Source organism: Aegilops tauschii, chromosome 2 (genome assembly GCF_002575655.3).
Source record: "Aegilops tauschii subsp. strangulata cultivar AL8/78 chromosome 2, Aet v6.0, whole genome shotgun sequence".
NCBI classification, from domain to species: domain Eukaryota; kingdom Viridiplantae; phylum Streptophyta; class Magnoliopsida; order Poales; family Poaceae; genus Aegilops; species Aegilops tauschii.
The window spans coordinates 485157610-485184804 of NC_053036.3; the positions used below are offsets into that span (position 1 = coordinate 485157610).

The window sequence follows — 27195 nt, forward strand, 5'->3', positions numbered from 1 at the left end:
AATGCTTTGGGTGTACCAAACATCACAACGTAACTGGGTGGCTATAAAGGTGCACTACAGGTATCTCCGAAAGTGTCTGTTGGGTTGGCACGAATCGAGACTGGGATTTGTCACTCCGTGTAAACGGAGAGGTTTCTCTGGGCCCACTCGGTAGGACATCATCATAATGTGCACAATGTGACCAAGGAGTTGATCACGGGATGATGTGTTACGGAACGAGTAAAGAGACTTGCCGATAACGAGATTGAACAAGGTATCGGGATACCGACGATCGAATCTCGGGCAAGTAACATACCGATTGACAAAGGGAATTGTATACGGGATTGATTGAATCCCCGACATCGTGGTTCATCCGATGAGATCATCGTGGAACATGTGGGAGCCAACATGGGTATCCAGATCCCGCTGTTGGTTATTGGCCGGATAACGTCTCGGTCATGTCTGCATGGTTCCCGAACCCGTAGGGTCTACACACTTAAGGTTCGATGACGCTAGGGTTATAGGGAATAGATATACGTGGTTACCGAATGTTGTTCGGAGTCCCGGATGAGATCCCGGACGTCACGAGGAGTTCCGGAATGGTCCGGAGGTAAAGATTTATATATGGGAAGTCCTGTTGTGGTCACCGGAAAAGTTTCGGGTGCTATCGGTAACGTACCGGGACCACCGGGAGGGTCCCGGGGGTCCACCAGGTGGGGCCACCAGCCACAGAGGCCTACGTGGGCCAATAGTGGGAAGGGACCAGCCCCTAGGTGGGCTGGGGCGCCTCCCACCAAGGCCCAAGGCGCCCTCAAGAGGAGAGGGGGCAAACCCTAGAAGCAGATGGGCCATAAGGCCCACCCTAGGTGCGCCCCCCCTCTCTCCCCCTTGGCCGCCACCCAGATGGGATCTGGGGCTGCCGCCACCCCTGGGGAGGGAACCCTAGGTGGGGGCGCAGCCCCTCCTCTTCCCCTATATATACTTGAGGTATGGGGGCTGCCCAACAGATGATTTGCTCTCCCTCTTGGCGCAGCCCTACCTCCCTCCCTCCTTGTCTCTCGTAGTGCTTGGCAAAGCCCTGCTGGAGTACCGCGCTCCTCCACCACCACCACGCCGTCGTGCTGCTGCTGGACGGAGTCTTCCCCAACCTTTCCCTCTCTCCTTGCTGGATCAAGGCGTGGGAGACGTCACTGGGCTGCACGTGTGTTGAACGCGGAGGCGCCGTGGTTCGGCGCTTAGATCAGAATCAACCGCGATCTGAATCGCTACGAGTACGACTCCTTCATCCGCGTTCTTGCAACGCTTCCGCATCACGATCTACAAGGGTATGTAGATGCACTCCCCTTTCCCTCGTTGCTAGATTACTCCATCGATTGATCTTGGTGATGCGTAGAAATTTTTTGAATTTCTGCTACGTTCCCCAACATATGGCCAGATCGACAACGAACATTTTCAATGGCTGTGGGAAAATAGGAAATGTTAGGCCCCAGTGTACTATATGAAGCATTTCTTTCCATTCTTGCAGACAACTGCAAGGAGCGAGGGATTCAATGATGTGCTCGAGAAGTACGTGAACCCCAACAACTCATTGATTGAATTCGCAACTCAATACACTGCAATCCAGGAGAAAGTAATGGTGGCTGTGGCAAAAGAGCAAGTGGACACAATTTACAAAGAGGCAAACATGTATTCATTGAACCCAATCGAGTTACAGATGCGAGGGATATACACACAAAATCTGTTCTCCAAGTTCCAGGTAGAGATGAAGCTAAAGACTGCTTACGGATGCGACACTTTGCAAGATGGAACCTTCAGGATGTGGTCGCTCCGAGGCATACTACCAAAGTATGGGGATAGGGACTACCATGTGCAGGCAAACAAGGATGAAGGGGTATACTCATGCACTTGCTGCAAGTTTGATCGCGATGGGCTATTGTGCGCACACATACTACGAGTAATGGAACATATTGGAGTCTACGAGATACCGAGGAGGTATATCCTGGATAGGTGGACATGGGATCCAGAAGAGGAACTTGTTCAGCCTGATTACCAACAGCCAACAGTTAAGAAGGGTATGACAGAGGAAGGAAAAAATATCATGAGATATACATCTATTCTGAATGATTTCAAGGAACAAGCAAAAGACGCTTGCACTACTAATGAAGGGATGGCATTGGCAAGGAAACATGTTAATGCTTTCAGAGACGACATGGATGCACTAAAAAAGAGGCAGCTAAAGAAAGCAAGAAAGGAAAAAGATGAGGGAAAAGAAGCACCAATGTTTTCTTTACCACCAGGGACTAGTGCCACTGAAGGTGTCCCGGTAGCGCATCAAGGAAGCATTCCTGTCACGCATGTGTCTGGCAATATTTTCCAGTTCCAGGGCTCACATGCCGAGGGATCCCAATCATCAAACACAAGAGTGATACTAGACCCACCAAAGTCTACTACGAAAGGGCGTCCGAGAGAGAAAAGATTCCAGCACCCATTTGACATTGCAAAGCCAGAAAAAGAGAGGAAGTGTAGAGTCTGCGGGTCGACAGATCATGATAAACGCAAATGTACCTCACCCATCCCGCACTGAGAAATGCAAGTTAGATGGGCATTGAAATGCAAGTTAGAGATTTTACTTATCAATTTTACCCATTTTATTGTGTAAAACGGTGTCGAGACACCATGTAATGAAAAGTTATCAGCACTGAAACATGTAAGTTATCGTCCAGAATGTAATGGGGATTTTCAGAAATGAGAATGAGATTAGTTATCGTTCTTTGTTTGTGAGCAAAATGCTATGACGCCATGAAAAAGAAAGTTATCAGCACCTGTTATAGTATGTTATCAGCATTCACTATCATAAGTTATCAGCAAAAATGTACAAAAAGATAGTAATCAGCCCAGAAAAAATGTATAAAACTATCATCGTTCTTAAACATAAAATCAAAACTTATATTGGTGCAAATTTCTCACATCAATTACTCTTTATTGAACAAGTGATAGCGCCATTGCGTGCATTTGTTAAGAGGATGGTCCAGCCACATGCTTGTGAATATCTTCCTCGGCGCCGGGATTTGCTCCTTAGTTATTGTCGGGATATTTTTACCATCCCAGAACTCCAAGATCTTGAACACGAAGAAACCGCAATCAGTGCTGTAAGGAAAAAAATAAAAAATGTGTTAAAAAAGCAAAATAAGATAAGCAAAAAGGTGAACGAACTTTTAAAATGCTACACTACTAAGTTACCGGTATTTAGATGGAAAAATGATGGAGTACTAGCCAAAAAAACTAACCCATTGTCCTGTTTGAACACATCGATGTACACAAGATCATAGTCTTGGATCTGCTTACTCGAGTCCTTGTACGCAATCAACCAGGCTTTTTTAATGCCATTCATAAGCTTCGTCGCATGTGTGATGAGCAAAGGGCTATCTTGTGGACGAAGAGAATCAAGAACTTCAAATCGTTTTGCCTTGAGATTAAGGCACAAGACATACCAATGCCCGTCCTTTGGTAGAGGTCCCAACTTTTGCAGTGTTGGAAACGGTAGCTGTTAAAAAAATGTGAACACATGAACACAAGAAGTTATGAAGTTATCAATGCATTTACAGTTAAAAAGGCAAAGTTATCAGGACACTGACAACATATGTTACCAGTAGGCATACATGAAAGTTACCACAGAAAGGAAAAATGTGAACACATGAACACAAGAAGTTATCAATGCATTTACAGTTAAAAAGGCAAAGTTATCAGGACACTGACAACATATGTTACCAGTAGGCATACATGAAAGTTACCACAGAAAAGTAACATAACTAGGTACCAGCTAAAATTCTTTAATGGTACGATGTCTGACAAAAACCAAAATAAGAGCCTGATAAAATTGCCTGTTATACCAACTAAAAAACAGCTTGTACGATTTAAAAGAAGAAAAGTATGTAGTTTACGTAAAAAATTGTACCTGATTTTGGTGACTAAGTATGTAGTTTGCATCACGACGGAAATGTTTGATTAGGAACTTGCTCGTCATATCATGTATGAGAAGATATACTGACAGCAACCATGGAAAGATGATCTTCCCTAGGGGTACAGAATCAGAAAGAGTTTGGATGTGGAGCTCTGCAATATTATTCGAAACTTGACCACCTTCTATCACACTATTAGCGAGCTCCTCCAATGTGACCCACCGCCCATCGATGTCAATAACCCTAATACTGAAAAGCAAACAAAGAAAAAAATAGTATATAAGCCAATGTTTTGCCAGTGAGGGGTCAAAATACTAGAGAAAAGGAAAACAGTAAATGTCATTACTGTTTTATGGAGTCAACTGAATCAGTGGTGTGCTTGATAACTTCTGCGTAAATAACCTCTTCGAGTGCAGATGATGTGAGGCCACAATATGGAGGCAGAAGGAACTGCGATGGGCGGCTTACCCTAACTTTCCGAATGTACGATTTAGGAGTCACACTGGCTGAATGATTACCATAGGGAGGTTGAATAACTGGTGTAGCAAATTCAGGGCTGGTGGGGTGGTCTAGAAGAAAAGTGAAGGGAGTTATCAGAGTTGGGAATGATGGAAAGAAATATTATGGGGAAACAAAAAGAAAAGAAGTTACCAGAGTTCAGAACAGTAAATTATCAACATGAAGATAATGATGTTATCAAGGTTGGCAGTAGGAAAAAGTTTGTTAAATAAAATCTTCCTATCAGTACCTTTTACAGAACCGTAATTTTTTTTTGCTCTAACAGTGGCACGTTCGAATTCTTCAACCCACATAATTACATCGTCATCTTCAACATCCGCATCATAAACTCGAAATCGACGCTCTTCAAAAAGTTGCGATCAGGTCAGTTTGTGAACTAACAAAAGGAATGTCAAATATGTGGAAAAACAGGTAAAGAAAAAAGTGATAGATAGTACAGAATGATGATATAATTACTGTAGAGAGAAAAAGGGAAGAAAATGAGGGGGGTCGGGATAGTTAAAGGGGCAGCATAAATGTATTAGAATGGTCTGTATGTGCGTGCAGGGAAAGGAGGGGGAGGGGTGTATTTACAGCATCAATAAAGGAAACAAAAGGGTTGAAGTTATCAGCATGGTGATAGCAGAAGTTATCATCGTATGTTCACAAATGTTACCATTTAAGTAACTAGTTAGCAAAAAAAAGAAAACATGTAGGTATCTAGTTAGAACAAAAAATACTAGCACAACATTCGCAAAAAGTTATCATGGTGAAAGTTACCATACGATAAAATGGTAAGCTGGAAAACAAGGTACAAATATCTTTCATGTAGAGCGATGTATTTATCAGTTAAAAGTAGAGCGCTACAATTATCAGTCAGATGTTAGCATGGTGATAGCAGAAGTTACCACACAAAGGGTTGAAGTTATCAGCATGGTGATAGCAGAAGTTATCAGGGTATGATCACAAATGTTACCATTTAATTAACTAGTTAGCAAATAATTATCAGTCGGATGTTAGTAAAAGTTACCAGGAATAATGAACAATAATAATCACGTATAATACATCCACACACCAGACAACATAAAAAATAAAAGAGCGCAAATGTGAAACGAAAACACATAGTTCATTACATAGCACACACGCAAAAGCAGAAGTCATTACATGTGAGAGGGGGGGGGGAGGTTGTCCATACATAGGATAAAAAGAGCATAAATATACACACAAGGATCAAACTAAAAGCATAAAAAAGGTCTTCGAAAAGCAGACATCCATCCCATCACTCTTTTGTGATAAAGCGAAGACACGTATATGCCTTCACTTACCAAGGTCAGCAGGCTCAGAGCCTGAAAACGGATTGGAGTCAATAGGATTATCTTCTGCATTCTTTAAATCTCGTGGTGCTGCCGCCATATGATCAATTGGGGATGCTGCTGCTCGGTCTTGGGGAGCATTGTTAACCGTTGGGACCACTGCTGGTGCTTGAGTTGTCGAAACAACTGCTGGGGGCGGTGTTGATACTGCAGCTGGGACTGCGGCCATCGTAATAATATTTGGTCCGGGCGGTGTGGGGCCAAAATCTAGGCCAAGAGAGCAAGATGGTGGGGTGAAATCCCAGTAGGTCCTATCAGCAACAACATCTTCTACATCTACATTAATGCTGAATTCTTGGGCGGCGACCTGGTCATCCCCAGGTTGAGCTTCAACAAACACTGCATCTTCAGTTTCAACTGGTTCTGCCACATTGGATTGGGAAGATTCAACTTGAGCTTGAACAACACATGGTATTTTGACAGGAGCTTGGTCATCTTCAGCTACAGCAGCGGTCATTGGAGGAGCAATTCCTTGAACTTGATCAGCAGAAGTTTCAGCTACGGCAGCGCTCATTGAAGGGGCAATTCCTTGAGGTTGATCAGCAGAAGTTTCAGCTACAATAGCACTCATTGGAGGAGCAATTCCTTTAGGTTGATCGGCAGAAGTTTCAGCTTCAGTGCCAATAACAACATTGGCAATTTCTTCTACCACTTGAGTAATAGTGGCTGCTGCCGCGAGCTCATCCACTCCAAAACCAGCATCTGGTGAATTCCTCACAGGGGCATTATCTTGCACAACAGCCATTGGAGAAGTGACCACAGGGGAGTCTTTAAAATCATCTTTCGCGTCCTTGGAAGCAACACGAGGAGAAGACCTAGTTGCAACTGCAACTTTAGAAGACTTCGTAACATTCCTCACAGTAATCTTGGTCTTCTTGCTGCACACAAAGAAAAATAAACATGGACATTACCAGCTTATAAAAACATTAGTTACCAGCTTATATCAACATTAGTTATCAGATTATATTTGCATACAAACAGCTAAATATAACATTAGTTACCATCTTATATTGACAGAAGTTACCAGCTAAAAAATAACTTTAGTTACCAGCTTGTATTCAAATTATTTGACAGCTTATGGCCAACTTGGTTATCCACATAATGCAATAAATCAAGATCGTCACGAATCATTAATGAAGATGATAACTATGAAGATAACAAAGTTACCAACAAATTTATCATGCTAAAAATAACAGTAATATTGAAGAGCTTTGACTATAAAAACTACCAGTCATTCCCATATAGATTATGATGCCACGCATAAAAGAGTTAAATTACCGGTATATATTCACCTAATTTACAAATGAAAAATAAACAAATAGAGAAAATCATTTAGATATCATATAGTGAGGAAAAATAACATTCATAATCACTTGGGTGACATGTCAGATGAGTCAACATCTGCCGAAGAACGCGCAAGATTACTAGGTATCTCCTCAGACGTGACACCCACACTGCTAGACCGCGTTTGCTGAAGGTCGGCAACACTAATAGATGGAGCATTCGAACACCTGACAAGTTATTATTTGAAAAGGATATAGTGCACGTGAGAAAAATGTTACCGTGGACAAATAACACATGCTTACCAGCATATAATTACTAAAATTATCATGCAAACAAAGTTAAACTACATATTGTTCAAATAAAAAGCTGAAGTTATTATCGTGAAAATAGCTACTAAAAGTTATCAGCCTTACCATGATATAATTACTATCCATTCTAGACAAAAACACAGGCTTATTAAGGAATAGAAACTATCCAAACATATTTACTTCTAATTATCAGAAGCTAGGTGCTAGGAAAAGTGATAACACAAAAGAGTAACAACAAGTAAGTATGTACACAAAGAAAAATAAACATGGACATTACCAGCTTATAAAAACATTAGTTACCAGCTTATATTAACATTAGTTATCAGATTATATTTACATACAACAGCTAAAATATAACATTAGTTACCAGGTTATATTGACAGAAGTTACCAGCTAAAAATGCAATATAACAAATGAAAATAAAAAGAAATCAACTAGCAGATGATAAGAAACTCACTTGCGAGGATGTTGCTTCTTCCGCGTGGGATTGGCAATTACTGAGTTAGTGCCCTTATCAGGGCCTACAATGCCAAGCTCATTGATGACTATTGCCTTGATAGAACGATGTGTATCATCCAACGACGGCTGGTCAGAAACAGTTGTACCAGTGGCCATGGGCGGAGAAGGTAGGCGTAATTTCTTGCGACGCCTGGAATATTGCTTTTCCAAGTTACGGATGAGAGAAGAACCACACCTCTTCACAGAAGCATCAACAGCAGCCTCGTTTTGAGTATCCGTCATATCTGGCTGGTTATGCAATCCATCACTAGATACATTCCCGGAACATGCAGTAAGCATAATCTGAGACTCGAGAGGCTGATCGGTTCCTGCAGTAGCAGTTCCATCAATTCCGGCTGACCTTACCGACACATTGGCAGTTGCAAACATGGTTGCACCCACATTTGCATTCGCTGCGCCACTACCTGAAGCATCATGGCATTCGGTCCAGCACTACCCCCACTACCTGAAGCCTCATGGGCGTTCGGTCCACCTGAAGAACCATGGTAATGAACGTGAAAATCTAGATCTTCGTCAGAGTGACCATCACCGCCACCATCACTATCCTCATGATCAGAATCTGAACCTTCGACAGTTTGCTTGCCGTTATCTTTTACTTCACGCGAGCGGGATGCAGGACGGGTGCTTGCAGTCTTCCCGGCAGTCTTCCCGGCAGCAGAAGATAAACCCTTTAGTTGGCTCTCTAACACACGGGACATCCACGAGCTGTCTTCATCATCCAAGGACATGAACTCATTAACAAGACCACCCAGGAGGCCAACCATGCCAGACGAAAAGCGACCGACAATAGCAGAAGCTTTAGCAAGTTTCTGATAGAAAATCATGAACGAAAAAACAAATAATCAGGTTGTGAGAGACATTAATTACCATGCAAAAACAACTAAAAATACCACACAAAGATAAGTTCAAATTAACTTATTCCAAAGTGAGAATCTAAAAAAAAAGTTACCATCCTAAAAACAGTACAAGTTACCAGGTCTTTATAACAATATTTACCAGGAAAAGGAAAACAAAAATACCCAAACGCACGAAAAAGATTAAAAATACCTGTTCAGAACAGTTTTGCGGTGCATGAACACGCATGAATTTATCTAGACCTTGTAAGCCACCAAACAAGCAATAGTCTTGATCATATTGGGGCTTAAGCTGAAAAAAATATGATAAAAACAAATTAAAATCTTGATAAAAAAGATGGCAATACATAGAAGGTAAGAAAAATGACGAATGGGAAATTACCGGTAATTTCCCATAAGAAAGCTTATCCCTCTGGACATCCATCCGGAGAACTTTCGATGCCAACTCATTCGTCCACACATTAATTGCAAAAGGACCATTAGGCAAGATGATACCAAGGCCAGTTAAGTCAATAGGATCTATATACAGAAGCTGGAAAAACAGAAAAGGTCATTACAATCTAGCTGTTTGGCGGAATAAGATGTACAATCCAAAAATCATGGGAGCAAAAAAAGAATAGGGGGGCTAACATTGTAGAATAGGAGGCAGCCCGTCGTAGGCTTTCCTTTTGAAAGGGCTTTGTGAAGCTGATCCGCAATAAATTTGCACCAGTTGAGGTTTTTTACATTGCCAATATTTTGCTGCGAAAAAAAAGAAAACACATGAAACATAGAGGAATGTATGCACACAAGTTAGCAGGGGACATAAGTAGACACTTATAACACTGTTAAAGCATTGAATCACCAAGTACATAAGCACACAATTACCACATTATTGAGAAGTAAGTCAAAATTACCATATTGCAAGGCATAAATAAATTATCAGGTGCATTACTAAATAATTACCACACTTTCAGAAAAAGTTATCAGGCGCATTACTACATAATTACCACACCTTCAGAAAAAAGTTATCAGGTGCATCACTATGTAATTACTACACCTTCATAAAAAGTTATCCGGTGCATTACTATATAATTACTACACCTTCATATAAATTTATCAGGTGCATTACTACATAAATACCACACTTCAGATCATAGAAAAAACAAAGGGACAGAAATTACCACACTCCAAAAATCAGGGAAAGTTATCGAAGTGCATATGTGCATAATCATCAGACTAAGAAGCAAAAAGTTACCAGGTAGAAAAACAGAAAAGAAAAGAGATAAAAAGCGTGAACTAGAAAGATAGCCAGATGTGCTTACCAACACAGGATACCATCTGGTGCTGATCTTGTTCGAAGTCGTCGGCGCCATCACGGTGCTGGCAGCAAGCACAAGCCACAAGCGCTTGAAATTGTCGTCATGCCGGTTAGTGCTCAAGATAAGGTTTATACATCCACAGTTTTAGGAGCATGTCCAAGATCACCAAAAAGATCTCCCGCAAGCTCAAGCTGTGCATCTGTAGGAACCTTGAAATCCACCGCAATATCACCTCGGGGCACACCCATTATACGATGCACAGACTCTTCACTGACCGGTAACCTTCCGCAACCGGGTACAACAACCTCACGGGAATCAGGGTCGTATAGACCAGCAAGCCATTGAGAAAGCCGATTGAACAGATTATCACACTTGATATTCCGCAGACTAGTGAAATCCATGTCATCGATCACGGCCATTCTCTCATCTGACATATACTTACAGGCAGTCACAAGAGCACTAGGAGAAGCCCTATTCCGATCTGCGGGAGGCTTATGCTTCTTTAAGGGGTTCACCTCCTCAAAGTCATCATCTCATTTGCGCTTCCTTGGCATTGTGACCTGACACACAAGAATAACAAAGAGAAAAAAGTGAGCATAAAGGATGCACAACTGTTGAATTAATAGTCACACACATATTCTTATGATACATTGGTAACTTGTGAACATACAACAAAATAACTCATCCACAACAGAGAATGACAAGGACATGTGTGCTTCTACTAGATATTCAATACCTGAATATTTGTTTGCTTATAATACACCGATAAAATGTATGTATCGGGCAAGGTAACTTATGCAAATTAGGGATGGCAACAACTTACAAACAAACACATATATTGGACATCACAGAACTAAGTATTCAGTGACATGATAAATTTTACAGTGGACTCCTGATAAATTATTCACACCACTGATGGTAATATTCACAATTGAAGTTCATGTGAGTTAAATGACGGCACATCCATCAGTTAGAAACACAAAATGCATCATGAAACGAGACACCGCTGATAGTGCTAACAAAAATCAGGGAAATCGAGCCGTGTAGCATTTAGAGAAAACCCTAGAAATCAGAATCATGAATGGATACATCACTGATGGCGAATCATGAATGTATACATAATGGTTTTGCATCTAGAGAAACGAAACCCTAGAAATCAGAAACGAGCCGTGTAGCAGAGGGGATCAGTTCAAAAATTACGACAACTAGGCACGAAATCGAAAACGGCAAATTAATCACCGGAACGATGTGCATGCGAAACAGGGCCTAACAAATAGCATCTGCACCACGAATTGAACGCATTGGGCGCATTTCTCGTCTGTTCTAACATGTGACCATCCTGACGAACATCCCGCCACTAATGGCGTCGAGAAACAGAGCGCGAACTACTGAGGGCGGATGTCAGGGCGATTGAGTCGATACTAACCGGTGGAACAGAATACTAGCGCCGAGAATCGGCCGGAGAAGGCGCCGCCGCTCGCCGTCGACGGAGAGAGAGCGAGCGCGGAGCGACAGAGAAGCGGGCGCGCGGTTATCAGACGAATTGAGGCGCACGAACTACTGGGATGAGAGGGCGATTGAGTCGATACTCACCGGTGGAGCAGAAGACCAGCGCCGAGAATCGGCCGGAGAAGCCGCCGCCGCTCGCCGTCGACGAAGAGAGAGCGGGCGCGGAGCGACAGAGAAGTGGGCGTTCCGTTACCAGAGTAATGAGGCGAGTGGTGGGGGGAGGGGATAGTTAAGTCGCTGGAACGACAGAGAAGTGGGCGCACGACGGGGGAGACGGTTCGAGCGAAGCGGGCGACGGAGCGATGGCCCACACACCAGCGACAGACAAATCAAAACTACTCGCTGGAACGTTTCGCGTGCGTCGGATTTAAAATGGACGTCATCCAGGTGGTGTGGCGATTTTGCAATAGGGCATAGGGTTGCCAAATACATTTTTCGTAAGATAAAACAAACATCCGTGCCAAAAAGATGAAGGTGAAGAAGATGGAGAGATTTGGGCCGACTGGAAAAGATGAAGGTGGAAATGAGGTGGGCTTATAACCCAAACTGGACGGCCCAGGCAGAGTCACCTCACTCTCCTCGCATGCGCGGAAAACAAGTCATAGGCGGCATGGTAGTAGATTATCAAAAAATAAATAAATAAAGGCGGCAGGGTAGTCGCTTCCAAGAATCAATGGAAGAAAACATGCAGTAGAGGCTAAAGTTTAGCTGCTAGCATGCTAAAGAAACCCACAAAATCTAGCTAGCTGAGGCTAAAAGTAAAAGGTCGCCATCGATCTGAGTACGCATCCACCAAACCTGTGTATAATTGGCTTAATTCGATGGAAAATCCAGCTTTATTAGGTGTAGTGGTTTACAGAACCTTGTTGTTGTCATCTGCAGGAACTTCTTTTCCTTCCCCTGGTACGATATGTGGCTTTCGGCAACAGATGGATTAGGCCTTTCAGTTAAATATAAGAATCCTCTTTTGTACAGTAGTTACCATCAACCAGATATGAGGGAAATATCAGGTGTCAGCCTATGATATGATATACAGTTTTGCTAGAACTCATCTAGATGAGATATAGTTTGGTCTCATTCACTTTTTATAGCCATTGAATGTGATGCTATAAGATGCGTGTGTGCTGACGTGGGTTGTATCTGTTTTCGTTTTCAAGATGAATGAGACCAAATTATATCTCATCTAAATGAGTTCTAGTCACTCCATATGATATATGACATCCGTACTGCAAGCATCTGATATGTATGTTGTTACCACAAACCGGTTATCTGCTACGTATCGCATTTTATCCTCTTATTATTTATCTTCTATAAACATGATGGCATTTGTTGTTGTGCTGTTCCTGTACACTGTAGCACTGCGGTAGTACTAGTACGTACAGCCGAATGCATGATCCATTGGGTGGTCGAGTGGCGAGGTAGGTAGCATGATCCACATCCTTCACCCAAACAAAAGAAGAGTACTCCGTAGTACTGTAGGTGAGCAACATGCATGGCTCCAGCTGGCTGTTTTGGTGTGAAGCCATTCCTGTTCTCCGGTGGCGATGCTCACCACCGATACGTACACTCGGCACCTATGCCAATCGAGCGCAAGCTCATGGCCCCCGCCATGTGAGCCATAGCCATGCACGACGCATCAAAAGCTAGAGCTAGTCGTGACAGATGACCCGTCCGGCTGTGCTGCTGGGACCTGGGATCGGAAGGAGAGCAACAGGATAGGATCGTAGAGGGATCAGCGATGGCAGATTCCCTTTCCTTTGTGGCACGGCACCGTACACGGCCCCTGTCCTTGGACCCGGACTCCACGAGCTAGCAGCAGAGCGCCTCGTGGAAACGGCGTTGTCACAGACAAGGTCACCACGTGATGTGCCCCTCCCCGTTCCCTGTTTGGTTGCTACGTGGGCCTGCTTCTCTGCGGCAGCGGCAGCCGGCAGGAGCTCTTCTCGAAAGATCTTTTGCTCGACCGTGGAGGTGTTTGTTTAGAGTAGTGGTAATGTAAACCTAAAAGGAATCAGATTACAGGGTGGAACAGCTCTGTAATTTTTTTCTCGAATATGCACGAGTGTGGATATTATATATTAATAAAGAAGAAAGGCAAAAGAGTGCCTCCACTATAATTTACAAGGGATCGTTACAACCCACTCCTCACTGCTAGCCCACCTAAACAATCCACGAAAGAAAGGATCAACGTTGCCTTTAAACTTCCCGGCACTCATCCAAGTCATGCCCTCGGACCTCACCCTACTCAGAAGTACACTCATCGAAGGAGACGCTCCGTCAAACACAATCGCATTGCGATGCTTCCATAGTTCCCAAAGCGTTAGAATGAAGATCGTATGCAGATCCTTCCTTCGTAGGTTAAGTGGCTCCTGCTTCTCCCTAAGCCATGGGCCAAGGGCATCCTGTGCCGTCGGCGTCCAACTTGCCCAGAGCATGACATATGACGGCCCATACCGATCCGGCAAACACGCATGTTAGTAGCACATGGTTTATCGTTTCTTCCTCCTGATTACACAGAGGGTATGCGTCCTGATGCGGTAGTCCTCTCCGTGCAAGCCGATCCGAGGTCCAACATCGGTCCCTCAACGCAAGCCATGTAAAGAACTTGCAAGTGGAAGGTGCCCGAGACTTCCAAGTCAGCTCCGCCATGGGCTCAACAGTCCGGCCCCAAAACATTGCCGCGTATGCCGACCTCACCGAGTACTGTCCATTAGTCTCCCATGCCCAAGATATTGTATCCGACATATCCACGTTAGGCTCCCATACACCCACTCTGAACCATAACGAGAGGAATTCCTGTAGAGCTTCATCTCCTATCTCGGGGCCAACATCCAATGCCCAAGACCCATCCGCGATGGCCTGTGCCACCAGCCTCGTCGATCTGACTCTCCGCGAGATCCGGCCATAAATATTTGGCGCAATGTCTTGAACCCTCAGGCCATCAATCCAACGATCCTCCCAAAAAAGTGTATTGAGCCCAGCATGCGCTTCGCTCCTAGTTGCTGCCTGGAAGAGTCTTTTCGCTTCCCTTGGAACTCGGATGTTAAATTCACTCCATGGTCTATTAGTGTCAGCCCGTTGCAGCCACGGCCATCTGGCCTGCATGGCCACATTTAGCCATCTAAGATTTGGCAGACCCATGCCTCCTGCCCATTTCGGTGTGCACACCGAGTCCCAGGCGACAGCACAATTGCCACCATTGGCAGCGGCCCTTCGGCACCAAAGGAAGCCTCTGCACACTTTGTTCATCGCAACTATAGTCTTCATCAGGAGATCCAAAGCCATCATGGCATGAAAGGGCATGGCGCATAGAACTGACTGGACCAAAGTTAAGCGTCCACTCTTTGGCATAAGCGCCGCCTTCCACTTCGGTAAACAGTTGGCCATCTGGTCCACAAGGTATTGCAACTGCGCCGGAGATTGCTTCCTTAGAGACAAAGGTAAACCCAGGTACTTGATTGGGAAGGATCCTCTCGGGCATCCCAGCTCTGTACTCGCCAATGTGATTTCCTGATCATTGCATCTTATAGGGAGAACAGCTGACTTTGCCATATTTATCCGCAGCCCCGACGCTTCCCCAAACATCTCAAAGATTCTCTTACTAATCTCCAGCTCCAAAGGCTTTGGCTTGATGAACACCACCACGTCATCCGCAAAGATGGATAGACGTTGCCTTACTCCAGAACGCGCCAAAGGCTTCAAAATGCCTCTGCTCGTGGCTTGCTCAAACATCCTTTGTAGAGGCTCCATGGTGAGGATGAAAAGCATTGGCGAAAATCAAAATCTGCTTGGTTGCGGCGTGGTAATGCAGGTCGTTCCCGGCGGCTAGCGTGGCACCGATGGATCAAGGGATAGCCACTGCGCTCGACCTGGAGGAGAGGATCGAGGGAGGCAGCGGCGCTGCAGTCGAACGTAATTGAGGGGAGGCGGCGGCGCTGGACAAATCGAGGAGAGGAGGGAGTCGTCGGGGGAGGAGGAGGGCTCGTGGATGGCGCAACCCTTACCAGTCGGGGGTGAGCGGTATCGTTCGATAACTGTCCTGGATCTGATTTACGAAGGGATGTGATTACGGAGGCAAGTTAACAAACACGCGTAACGTTTTCGGTTTACATCGTAAACAGGTGACGGACAGAATTTGACGAAACAAACACCTCCCAGGTGTTTTTTAACAGCAAACCCCATGGCCTGCTGCGTAGCCTCTTGTTATGGACACAGGGATCCACAAATTTTATGCAAAGTAACACGCACACACTGTAAACAGCATATTATCATCGTTAGACTTGGTGTATTAAGCGCCCTAACACACACTCTAAACTAAACAGCATATTTATTTATTTATTGCGGGGAAACTAAACAACATATTATCATCACATCAAGTCATCAACCAGCTGGCCAGTTCCCAGAGATTCCTTCATGCCATACACATGATGCATGGACATACACACACAGTCAAAGCCAAGACCCAGAGCCAGAGGGGAATCAGAATCGGCATGTCCTCCTCCGCCAACTTTCTGCGCCGATTCGATTCCACGGGTCGCTTGCACACCAAGCTGGCCAGAACAAACAAAGCAGCTGCATGCGTTCCGGCCGCTACGTACGGGCCGCACCCGCACCGCACGGACGAGAGGAGAGGATAAACCGAGGATATGCCTGCCGGAGTTGAGTGCGGCGAAGGGGAGGCAAAAGCATTTCGATGCGTCTCCACGACCCGGCAATCACGTTTCACGAGCATAATGTGCTACCCGAGTGCCAAAGTCACGGCACCGAATTCCTCTAACTCTTCAATGGCTGGCGGGCCAGAAAAAGAAATGCTGGGAGGGAATCACATGGAAGGGGTGATAAGGCACGCAAATAACGAGGAGAACCAATAATAAGCAAAGGGCATCACACTCTAACTACGCTATCAACGGTTCCTCCTATCGTCGCCGTGTTTCCTGCATTGCTTATAAGAAGAGGAGAAGTGGTGGAATCGTTTTGGTATAGTAGGAAATTGATGACCTTAATTTGCAGTTATTTTAGAGACGCAATACAATCGCACTGCAAACAGCCTGAGCCGGTGCATTTTTCATGTCGATGAAACCATCAAAGGTGTCTTGTAGGCAAAAAAAAGGCTCTTCCTTTAATTTACTTTCTTTTTTGAACTCCAACGAAAGTAGACTTTAATTATTTCAAATTATTTTATTTGGAACTGGAACATTTTCGCGGATATTTTTTTTACTTTTTAGAAATAAGCCTTAGCTAATACAGTATAATAAAGGCCTGTTCGGAGTCCCTCCACTCCGTGACTCCGCTCCCGGAGTAGCCCGAGCCGCAGTTCAGAATCCTGGTGCAGCCATCAGGGGAACAGCTACTCCGTGGATCCTTGGATTTGGTGGAGCCGGTGGTTTCCCGAACAGCTCCTAAATATACCCATTGTTATTTTCAAAATTCCAACCGCTCAAAAATTCAAGATAGATCTAATTGTGCTTTTCTACTTATTTCTGCTTGCTCTGGCTTGGACCTTTTATGGCAGATCTTGGCGCACAGACTCCTTTTTTCTATATTTGTGGGAGCTCTATTTGCCTCTACCATTCTATGAGTTGCTTTCTTTTCTTCGGAGATTTATATTCTTTCTCCTTATTTTGGAATAGGTTTTGCGGGTGCTCGCATTATTTCTGGATTTAGTTCAGGATTTCCGGCGATGCGCGTTTAGTGGGAGTAGACGTTCCCGTCAACTACGAGACGCGTGTGGTGACTTCGTCAATCTCAAGATGATATATCGGCTCAGTCTTTCGGACGGAGGTGTTCATAGGGGTAGGGTTTGCATGCGTGTTCATCCGGATAAGTGTATGCGCGCATATATGAGCGTCTACATCTTTACTGTATTCTCAATTTTATTTTATTTTGCAATTTTGCAATTTGTTTCGTCACACGTTGGTCACAAGTCAAGACAGCTATCCCATCCCTAAAAAAGACAAAGATAGCTATCTCATCAGGCAAACTTTTTCTTCAAAAACAGCTCTTTTTTTTACGGATATTTCAAAAACAGCTCAAACGTACTTCCTTCGTAAATAAATATATCACTACTTCTTATATTTCTTTACGGAATGAGTACAGGAAAACCGAGACAAAACGGACGGATAAAGTAGCTCATCCCAAAGATAAGGTGGGGCTTTTTTTGTTGCGGGAAGATAATGTGGGGTTATCCAGTTGGCTTGTTCGTGGCCACGTTACTAACCTGCAACTTAACAGGATGTTAACAAAACTGTCGACATTGGTGTGGACGGGAAACAACAGATACGTCCCTGGAGTGTTTCGGTGTACTAGACCACAGCGCTGAAGGGGACCGAAACATGCCATAGGTGTCAACAACGTAGAGAAAGGAGGTAGTACTAGTAAAACGAACAGAGCTGTCAGTTATATTTTGCGTCCAAGCGAAGGGAAAAAAGAAGGCAAGACAGATGGATAAATGTCACCATAATAATCGTATCCCGTACATGCACAGCTCAGTGAAGTACCCATGTGGAAGTGGATCAGATGATGCACTAAACCTTCATATCACAACGGGGCAAAGAAGCACATATACGAACAAGGATCAACTTATTTAGTACTCGATTTTATACGATTTTATACAAGCACGCAGGCAGGGTTAGATTGTACATGAGCAGCAGCGTATCCCAGCACACGCAGAAACCGAACAGGCAGGCGTTCTCTAACCAAGGCAGTAAAAAAAAGCCCAGAAAGAAAAAAGGAGAAGAAAAAAAGATAGCTCCTAGAGCCAAACCCTGGCTGGCTCCTCGGCACGCTGGATTTATACGTACAATGGTACCCCAAGCTCTCTACTACTGCTACTTCGCACACTCTCGTCGCATATACAAAGACGCTGGACACGTTGTCTCCACGGGAAGAGTCGACGTACGTGGGCCTGCTACGGGCTCCTCAGGTTGGCTGCACCGCCTCTCGGGCGCCCCCTCCGCTCACGATCCACGGGTGCCCTGCGATCATCAATCAATTTGATTCAGATCAAGATAAGTTGAGTAATTAAGAAACTGATACGAACGGGTTGAATAATCTAGAGAACGAATCGTGCACTTTTGGAGAAAACAATTCCTCAGATATTCCAAATGCATGCAGCACTTCCCAATCTAAAGAAAGAAAGAATCTGAGGTTGTGTACGGGCGGGCGGGCGGGCGCTTACGGAGGACTTGCTCCGCGGAGAACCTTCGGGAGACGTCGCGGCACATCATGCGCCGCATCAGGTCCTTGGCCAGCGGCGACACCCCGGCGAACAGCCTCGGCGGGAACCGGGGGCTCCCGCGCAGCACGGCGGCGAACACGTCCGACGCCGTCTCGCCGCTGAAGGGCAGCGCGCCGCCGGTGAGGAGCACGTACAGGACCACCCCGGCGCTCCACACGTCGGCCTTCTCCCCGTACTCGCCGCCCGCCACCACCTCGGGCGCCACGTAGTGCGGCGTGCCCACCAGCCCCCGCGCGCCCTCCCCGCCGCCGACCAGCGCCGCCGACCCGAAGTCGGCGAGCCGGGCGCGCACGGGGCCCTCACCCCCGCCGTCGGGGGCGTCGAGGAGCACATTGTCCGGCTTGACGTCGCGGTGCGCGACGCCGCGGCGGTGGCAGATCGCGAGGGCCTCGGCGAGCTGCGCGGCCACGGCGGCGGCCTCGGGCTCCGGGACGGGCGCGCCGTGGCGGAGGCGGACCCAGTCGAGCAGGTCGGGCCCGGCGCAGAGGTCCATGACCACGTGCGTCCACGCGTCGTCCTCGTACACCGCGTGCACCTGCACGACCCCGGGGTTGCCCGCGGCGGCCAGCTGCGCCAGCTTGGGCTCCAGCTCGGCCAGGCCGCGGTCGAGGTCGTCGGCGAGGAGCGAGCGGTCGACCGACTTGACGGCGTAGAGGTCGCCGGTGGAGCGGGACGCGCAGCGGCGGACGACGCCGAAGCGGCCGCGCCCGATCTCCTCCCCGATCTCGTAGTCCCGCTCGAGTTCCTCACTCATGGGCAGATCTGTGTTTTTTTTTTACCCTCTCGCAGTGCTTTTCTGGGGGGATAGTTGGTTCGCGAACCGGGGGCCGCCTATTTAACGGGGCGCCCCAACTTCGGGCTGCCGCCGAATATGCGGATCCTGCTCGACCGGACCATATTCCAGTTTTACCCTCGCGTTGGTTACTACTCCTTCTACTATGCAGCTCCGTTTAAGGTTGTCTTGTTCAGATACAATGCCCGTAACGTAATCTTATCCAGTCCTATCACAATTGCAATTAGTAGGATACATTTGGATCACACGACTAATCAACCTGAGTCTTTGTCAAACACTTCATTATTTCCTCATACTACTAGTTTAATTAGCTTTATTTACCAACCAGGACCTCGTCGTCATTTACAATGTCCATGATCATAGCTCATGTTTTCGAGAAGATTCCATGTGGACCCAATGCATAATAACTAATTAATCCATATTTGATAATTACTAAGTGGCTGGTGCACAACGACTGCCTCCACGTGGTAGAGAGCCACTGCGTCCAGGAGACACGTAAGCAGTCAAACAAACACCGTATTCTAGCAAGCGCGTGACTTGGCGGCCACATTGGAGTGGCAAGCCGCCACGTCGACGTAGACCGCCGCGCTACGAACCAGAGCACGGTTCCATCGTCGACCGTGCGTTTCGCGCTCCGCCACCGTAGCGCCACAAAACACTACCGGCTTTTGGCAAAAGCTTCGGCCGTCAGCGGTCCGGTGGGCCTCCCGCTCCGGACGGCCCAAGGTACGGGTTCGTCCACACGTACGTACGTACGTCTCCCCGGACCTCCCTCCGGCCACAAACCTCCGCCGCGTGCAGGGACGTGGCCGCTTGCCCCGCCGTGACGGGAACGGGGGATAAAGGGACCCGCATATCCGTTTCTGATAAGATCACCTAGTTATATAAGCCATGTGTCCTCCTGCGCCTCTCACGTATCTGTCGCCACGGAGAATATATTTTGGGGGGTCTGCACTTGACACTTAACACTTTTTCGCTGGGAATGCGATTCTGTTTTCTTTTTCAAATCGCATGTGGCGCTGTGGACTCGTTCATACGGAGTAGTTTAGTTGGCACTAGCTCGTCGTGGAACATAAACAGATACGGAGATCGGCCTCGCATCTTCATGCCACTTCCTGGCACATTGTGTTTGTGCTGCAGTATTTTGTGTGAAAATGCCGATAAGATATTCCGACTATTTTTCAGTTCTATCCGAGCATATGCCGTTTAAGATCCGTTTAGGTGAACCACTTGCCATCAGTGTATTCAGAAGACTTAACGCGCTAATGTCAGGGCATTTGTCCATCTGAGTCCACATGCAAAGGCTAGAAGCATGGACGGAGCTACAAGGGTAGTGCCTTTTTTTTTTAGATTTACAAGGGTAGTACTTGGGTGTACAAGTGTACACCCATTATTTTTGCAAGAACGTTGACTGCTTATGTAAAATACACACATATGCAAAATAATAATAATTAGAAAACGGTTGTAAAGTTATGATTTTAACGAAATATGTACACCCAAGTGTGGATGTTAGCTCCACCACTGTCTAGAAGGTGGCTATATCACGGGGAAAGGACAAAACCGGTGATATCATCTAATTAAAAGCTGATTTTGGTATGAAAAATGTTTCGCAACTCAAACCATTTGTCTAATTCATAACTCAATTTCATTATCGGTTCTTATCGACATTTTCCGTACTAGATCACACGTGAATAAGTTTCGTTGAAAATTATTATTAAGGTATTTGATTCAACACAAAACCGGCAGGATTAAAAAAAAATACGAGAATAAGAAAAGACATAACAACTATATGCCATATACTATATGATAATGTATTTGTTAAAAAGAATATTTGATTGTACCATGCCAACCTATCCAAATTCCATGCATTAGAAAAAAAAAGCTATTTCTAAAATGTTTGAGTCAATGGGAATTCAAGATTCTGAAAATATGAGAATAACAAAAACATAAAGAACTAGAAGTCATAGCATGTTAAATTTCTACAAGAATTGTGAACACATAAAAAATTGTAACAAAAGTCATTTTGTTGCACCACACAAAACGCATGAACTTTTTGACAGATTGGATGTTTGCCATAGTTGCACTACAAACAAATAAATTTTTCAATAAAGTTGGGCTCAATAGAAATTATTCCTTGGAACCGCATGCAAAGTAGTGCGTTTAAAAAAGTCTTCGATCTTCAATCCTACTAATGAAACAACTCAAGAAAAATTTCAAAATAATAGAATCCTCCAAAGTTTCTGTACAGTTATTTTGAATCATATAGACCCATAATGCAGCGGAATACAATTTTTACAGGAAAAGTTATAGAACATAACCCATAAATCAGACATTTCACGTATAATAAATTTCAATCTTCTAAAATTCATACGTTTTTTTTTCAAAATGCCCTATAGCTATTGTAGGCACGCTCAAACATTACACCTTATTCGGACAATGACAATAAAATAGCTCATACAAAATTCATAGGGTGGCATGGCGCCACATTATTGTGGAGTTGGATGCACTACCAGAGATATGCTAAGTCAGGGGGCGCCGCCCCCCTACAAACACACACACAATTAAAATCCACCGCGGTGTTTTTCTGTCTAGCTTAGGCACATGTTGTTCCACAACGTACTTGCTGTTGAGGGTATCATGCCCATGAATCCATCCTTGTGATGGCTGCTCGTGTGCGGCTGACTCCCAATGTTCTGGCTAATAATCTTGGGACATTTATATTTATGCCCCTAATTTGCGCCCACTCTCAGATTTATCCCTAATTTCAAAGCCTACTCAAATTTGCCCCTCCGCCGTTAGGTGCACTTATAGAAATGCCCTTTTGTGCCGTTACCATCCGGTCAAAGCCGGTCAAAGGGCTTTGACCGTCCTGAAAAAAAATAGCAAAAAAAATCTGAAAAATCTGAAAATTTGCGGGATTAAAGATACTCAGGTTCGCAAGGTGCGTGCAAATTTTCGTGCTGTTTGGACATTCCCGGAGCTCGTGTCAAAGGAAAAACAATAAATATGTAAGTCCGTGAACAGTAAATTAAAAAAAATAGCAAGAAAATTCAAAAAAATATGAAATTTTTTGGCATCAAAGAGGCTCGGGTCTGCAAGCTGCGTGCAACTTTTTGTTGTGTTTGGACATTGGAGGGGCTTGTGGAGAAAAAAACAAAATTTGGCTCGGGAAAAACTTGGGAAAAAAAGACTATTTTGTTTTTTCTTGATAGAGCTCCTCGCATGTCATTCGATCACAAAAACTTGCAAGCACCTTGTGCACCCAAGCCTCTTTGATGCCATAAAAAATTTCATCTTTTTTTTTGAATTTTCTTGCTATTTTATTTCAAATTTACTGTTCACAAGCGTGTAGATTAACTGTTTTTCCTCGCCAGGAGCTCATGGAATGTCCAAATAGCACGAAAATGTGCACACACCTTGCGCACATGAGTATCTTCGATCTCACAAAATTTTAGATTTTTTAGATTTTTCTGCTATTTTTTAGGACGGTCAAAGCTGTTTGACCGGACGGTAACGACGCAGAAGGCATTTCTGTAAGGGCACCTAATGGTGGAGGGAAATTTTTTTAAGCAGGCTCTTGAATTAGGGGTATATCTAATTAGGTGGTTCGAGTTAGGGACAGAAATGCAAATGGCCCAATAATCTTCCCATTGCTTCACGAGATGAGAAGCACATGTGAGGTGCCTCGTCACCAGGTTTGCCACACAAACGACGGGGGTCAGGTACCTGTTTTGCCTTCATTGAGCCGCGAAATACCATGAAATGCGAAAGGATGATTGTCAAGTACTTTGACTTTGTTGATACCATGAAACGTGAAAGGATAGTTGTCAAATATTTTTTCTCCAATAGAGTATCGACATAATCAACGAGATTGTGCTGCACCAGCTCGCAACCGCGGCCCAGAATTTTTTTTTGTAGTGGGGGCAAAATACTGGAGTGGGGCACTTCTACGAAAATATGAAACTCTAAAGTAACTTCCTGTGAAATACAAGCAAACTTTACTGAAGTTAACGTTTGAATATTTGAGTAGGGATGCCCCTACTGGCGTGAATGTAGGCCCGCCCTTGCCAGCTGGTGCAAGCATGGTTCCTTTAAGCAGTGTATGGCATGTTTTGTTCCATGCAGGGTCAGGGGGGAGGCAAATCTGAGTTTTTCTTACTTCTGCTGCATGGAGAAATTGGCCTGCACGCTCAAAGAACTCCACGGTCTCCCCCCCGACAGTTTTTCAAGGAGGCAGTCTCATTCCGTCCCAAAAGGGACGCAAGCTCCCACTCGTGGACTTGCATGTGGTGTGTTCTGCTCACCTTCCTCAATCTCTGTAACACCCCGGATGCAACTTGCCATATTTGTAACTCCGACTCTTGCCATTTTCGGCTATGTGTTATGATATTCTCTCCGTGGTCGGGTTTTGTCTTTCGTTTTGCATTTTGTCATGTCATATCATGTCATCATGTGCATTGCATTTGCATACGTGTTCGTCTCTTGCATCCGAGCATTTTTCCCGTTGTCCGTTTTGCAATCCGGCGCTCCTATCTCCTCCGGCGCATCCCTCTTGTTCTCTTTCGTGTGCGGGTGTCAAACTTTCTCGGAATGGACCGAGGCTTGTCAAGTGGCCCTAGTATACCACCCGGAAACCACCGGTCAAGTTTCGTTCCATTTGGAGGTCGTTTGGCACTCCAACGGTTAACCGGGCATCCGCAAAGTCCATTTGAGTGTCCAGCAAAACCCCCCTCAAAAACCAGCCCAAAACCCACCAAACTCCTTTCCATGCTCTAGGTCGTTCGATCACGATCGTGTGGGCGAAAACCGCACCTCATTTGGAGCCTCCTAACTCCCTCTACCTATAAATATGTGAGACCCCCGTATTTTTCGCGCAGTCCAAACCCTAGTTCGTTCCCCTCGCGCCGCCGGACGTGTCCGCCTCCGGCCGGACGCGTCCACTCCCACCGCCGCCGCCACGTGTCACCGCCGCCTTCGCCGTCGCCGCCGGCCCGCCCGAGCCCGCGGGGAGCCCTCCCCGGCCCGCGCGCCCGCCGCCTGCCTCCCGGCCCATCGCCGCGCCCCCGCGCGCCCTCCTCCTCCTCGCCACCTGTCCCGTCGCCGGCCGGCCGCCTCGCCATCGAGCTCCGGCGAGCTCGCCCACTGCCGCCGCCGGATCTCCTCCGCCGCCCGTGCCACGGCGCGCCGTCGGCCGTGCCCCTCGCCGCCGCCGCGCCCCGGCCTCCTCCTTCCCTTCTCCGGCCGCTCCTCCTCCTCACCGCGGCCTCCCGCCGGCGAGCGCGCCCGAGCGACCCCGGCCTCGATCCAGATCCGGTTCCCCCGTACGGTTGACTTTCCCCCGACCCCCCCAAATATTTTCCGTGTTGGAATTTTTACAGCAAGTGCCTTTGTTCATAGTTGCATAACCCCTTGCATGTAGCTCCGATTCATGCATGTGATATGTCAAATTGTTCGTCTCGCGATGCTCTACATTTTGTTCAATTGCACCATGTTCATTAGAGATCATCTTGATGCCCAAATCTATGTTGGAAGAGGGCTAGTTGCTGTTATCTGCTGGTTCTTAGCAGAACTTGGAGATTTGTCATTTTTGTATCTTTAAATCTGTGGATCTTTTGGGCATGAGCTCTACATGTGTTTTGAAGTATGCCATGCCATCTTTCCAAGGGTGTATGCCATGTATTTTTGTGATCTCTGTGGTGACTAGCAAAAGCATGCAAAGTAGGCTCCGTAATGTTTCTGATTTCAGGGACTTGGTGATTTCTCTAAGTCCTCGTCTGCTGTTATTTTGTTGCCATGTAAACTTGATGCTACAGAGAGATCCATGCATATTTTGGAGATGTTCAGTAAGGATGTTTTGTATCTATAGTTGCAATTGATCCATTCCTGCAATTGTTTGCAATTATGGAGTACCATAGCATGACTCAATCTTGCTCTACCTTTGCTATAAAATATTTCTGGCAGATTCTTAACATGATATGCAATTTTGCCAAGCTTATTGTAGTTGATCCATACATGCTATGCTTTTGTTCTTGCCATGGATAGCTTCATAAACATGCCATATTGCTGTAGGTATGCTAGTTTTGTCATGCATTGCCTTGTAGTGAGTGCATCAAGCTCACAAAGAGGCCTTCATATTATTATTTCTGCCATGCTCTGTTTTCTGCTAAGTCTGAAACCTGATAACGAAACTTGCTATGTTTAAATGCTTGCCATCATATCTTCTGGACCTTTTTGGCTTATGGTCAGTAAGGGACTTTTGTCATATGCATTTAGTAGAATACTGTCATGTCCTGTTTTGCTATGTTAAGTTCCTGTAGCATATTGATTTCATGCTCTGAACATTGCTACCTGATGCTGTTTTCTGCCATGTCCAGTTTTTCACCAAGTCTGTGATCCTGTTATCTTTTGCACTTTTGCCATGCTTGTTTGAGCTTGATATGTTCTGATCTAGCTGTAGCTCAGTGTTCATCTTTTGTCAAGCATCTCATGTAGATTACTTTCATGTGCCTTCTTGCTATGTTGGAGTGCTGTAGCATTGTTGTTTGTTGCATTTTAAGTGCTATCATGCTGTTAATCGCAGATTCGTGTCATTCTTGTTTTGCTTGCCATTTGCAAACCGTGCATCCGTTTCCGGTGATCTTTATATCGATTTCGACCGAAATCATCTCATCTTTCCAGTGGAATGCTTGGTTTGTCAATTTACTGCCTTTTTCATCATTTTTTTCTTCCGGAGCACGCATATGCATCGCATATCATATCTTGCATATCATTCATGTATTGCATCATGTTGCTTGTGCATTTCCCGTGTTTGATTGTGGTTCCGTTGCTTGTGTTCTTGTTTTGGGTAGAGCCGGGAGACGAGTTCGTGAACAAGGAACCTGTTGAGTACGCTTACGAGGATCAAGCTTTCGACAACTCTGAGAACCTTGCAGGCAAGATGACCATACCCTCGAAATCACTTCTATCTTTGCTTTGCTAGTTGTTCGCTCTATTGCCATGCTGCGCTACCTACCACTTGCTATACCATGCCTCCCATATTGCCATGTTAGCCTCTAACCATCCTTTCCTAGCAAACCGTTGTTTGGCTAAGTTACCGCTTTTGCTCAGCCCCTCTTATAGCGTTGCTAGTTGCAGGTGAAGTTGAAGTTTGTTCCATGTCGGAACATGGATATGTTGGGATATCACAATATCTCTTATTTAATTAATGCATCTATATATTTGGTAAAGGGTGGAAGGCTCGGCCTTATGCCTGGTGTTTTGTTCCACTCTTGCCGCCCTAGTTACTGATATACCGGGATTATGTTCCTTGAGTTTGCGTTCCTTACACGGTCGGGTGATTTATGGGACCCCCTTGACAGTTCGCCTTGAATAAAACTCCTCCAGCAAGGCCCAACTTTGGTTTTACCATTTGCCACCTAAGCCTTTTCCCCCGGGTTTTCGCGAGCCCGAGGGTCATCTTTATTTTAACCCCCCCGGGCCAGTGCTCCTTCGAGTGTTGGTCCGAACTGAGCAGACTGCGGGGCCCCCTCCTGGAAACTCGAGGTCTGGTTTTACTCGTAGGATGTCTCATCCGGTGTGCCC

The 27195-nt window shown here is 45.5% G+C and overlaps 1 protein-coding gene across 1 annotated transcript; it reads right to left on the reverse strand.

Moving 5' to 3' along the window:
- Positions 1-18144: 18144 nt before the first annotated feature.
- LOC109750224 (phosphoenolpyruvate carboxylase kinase 2) lies at positions 18145-19688 on the reverse strand. Its single transcript, XM_020309178.4, has 2 exons — positions 18762-19688; positions 18145-18558 (listed from the first exon to the last, which is right to left on the reverse strand). The coding sequence occupies exons 1-2, from the start codon at positions 19573-19575 to the stop codon at positions 18503-18505; spliced, it is 870 nt and encodes a 289-aa protein (XP_020164767.1). The 5' UTR covers positions 19576-19688; the 3' UTR covers positions 18145-18502.
- Between the last annotated feature and the right edge of the window lie 7507 nt (positions 19689-27195).

Bases quoted from the DNA above. Each gene is read 5' to 3' on its own strand.
- LOC109750224 (XM_020309178.4), bottom strand. From the start codon at position 19,575: ATGAGTGAGGAACTCGAGCGGGACTACGAGATCGGGGAGGAGATCGGG. The intron at 18,559-18,761 runs GTAAGCGCCCGC...TGATGATCGCAG, and splicing joins CTCCGCGGAGCAAGTCCTCC to GGCACCCGTGGATCGTGAGC.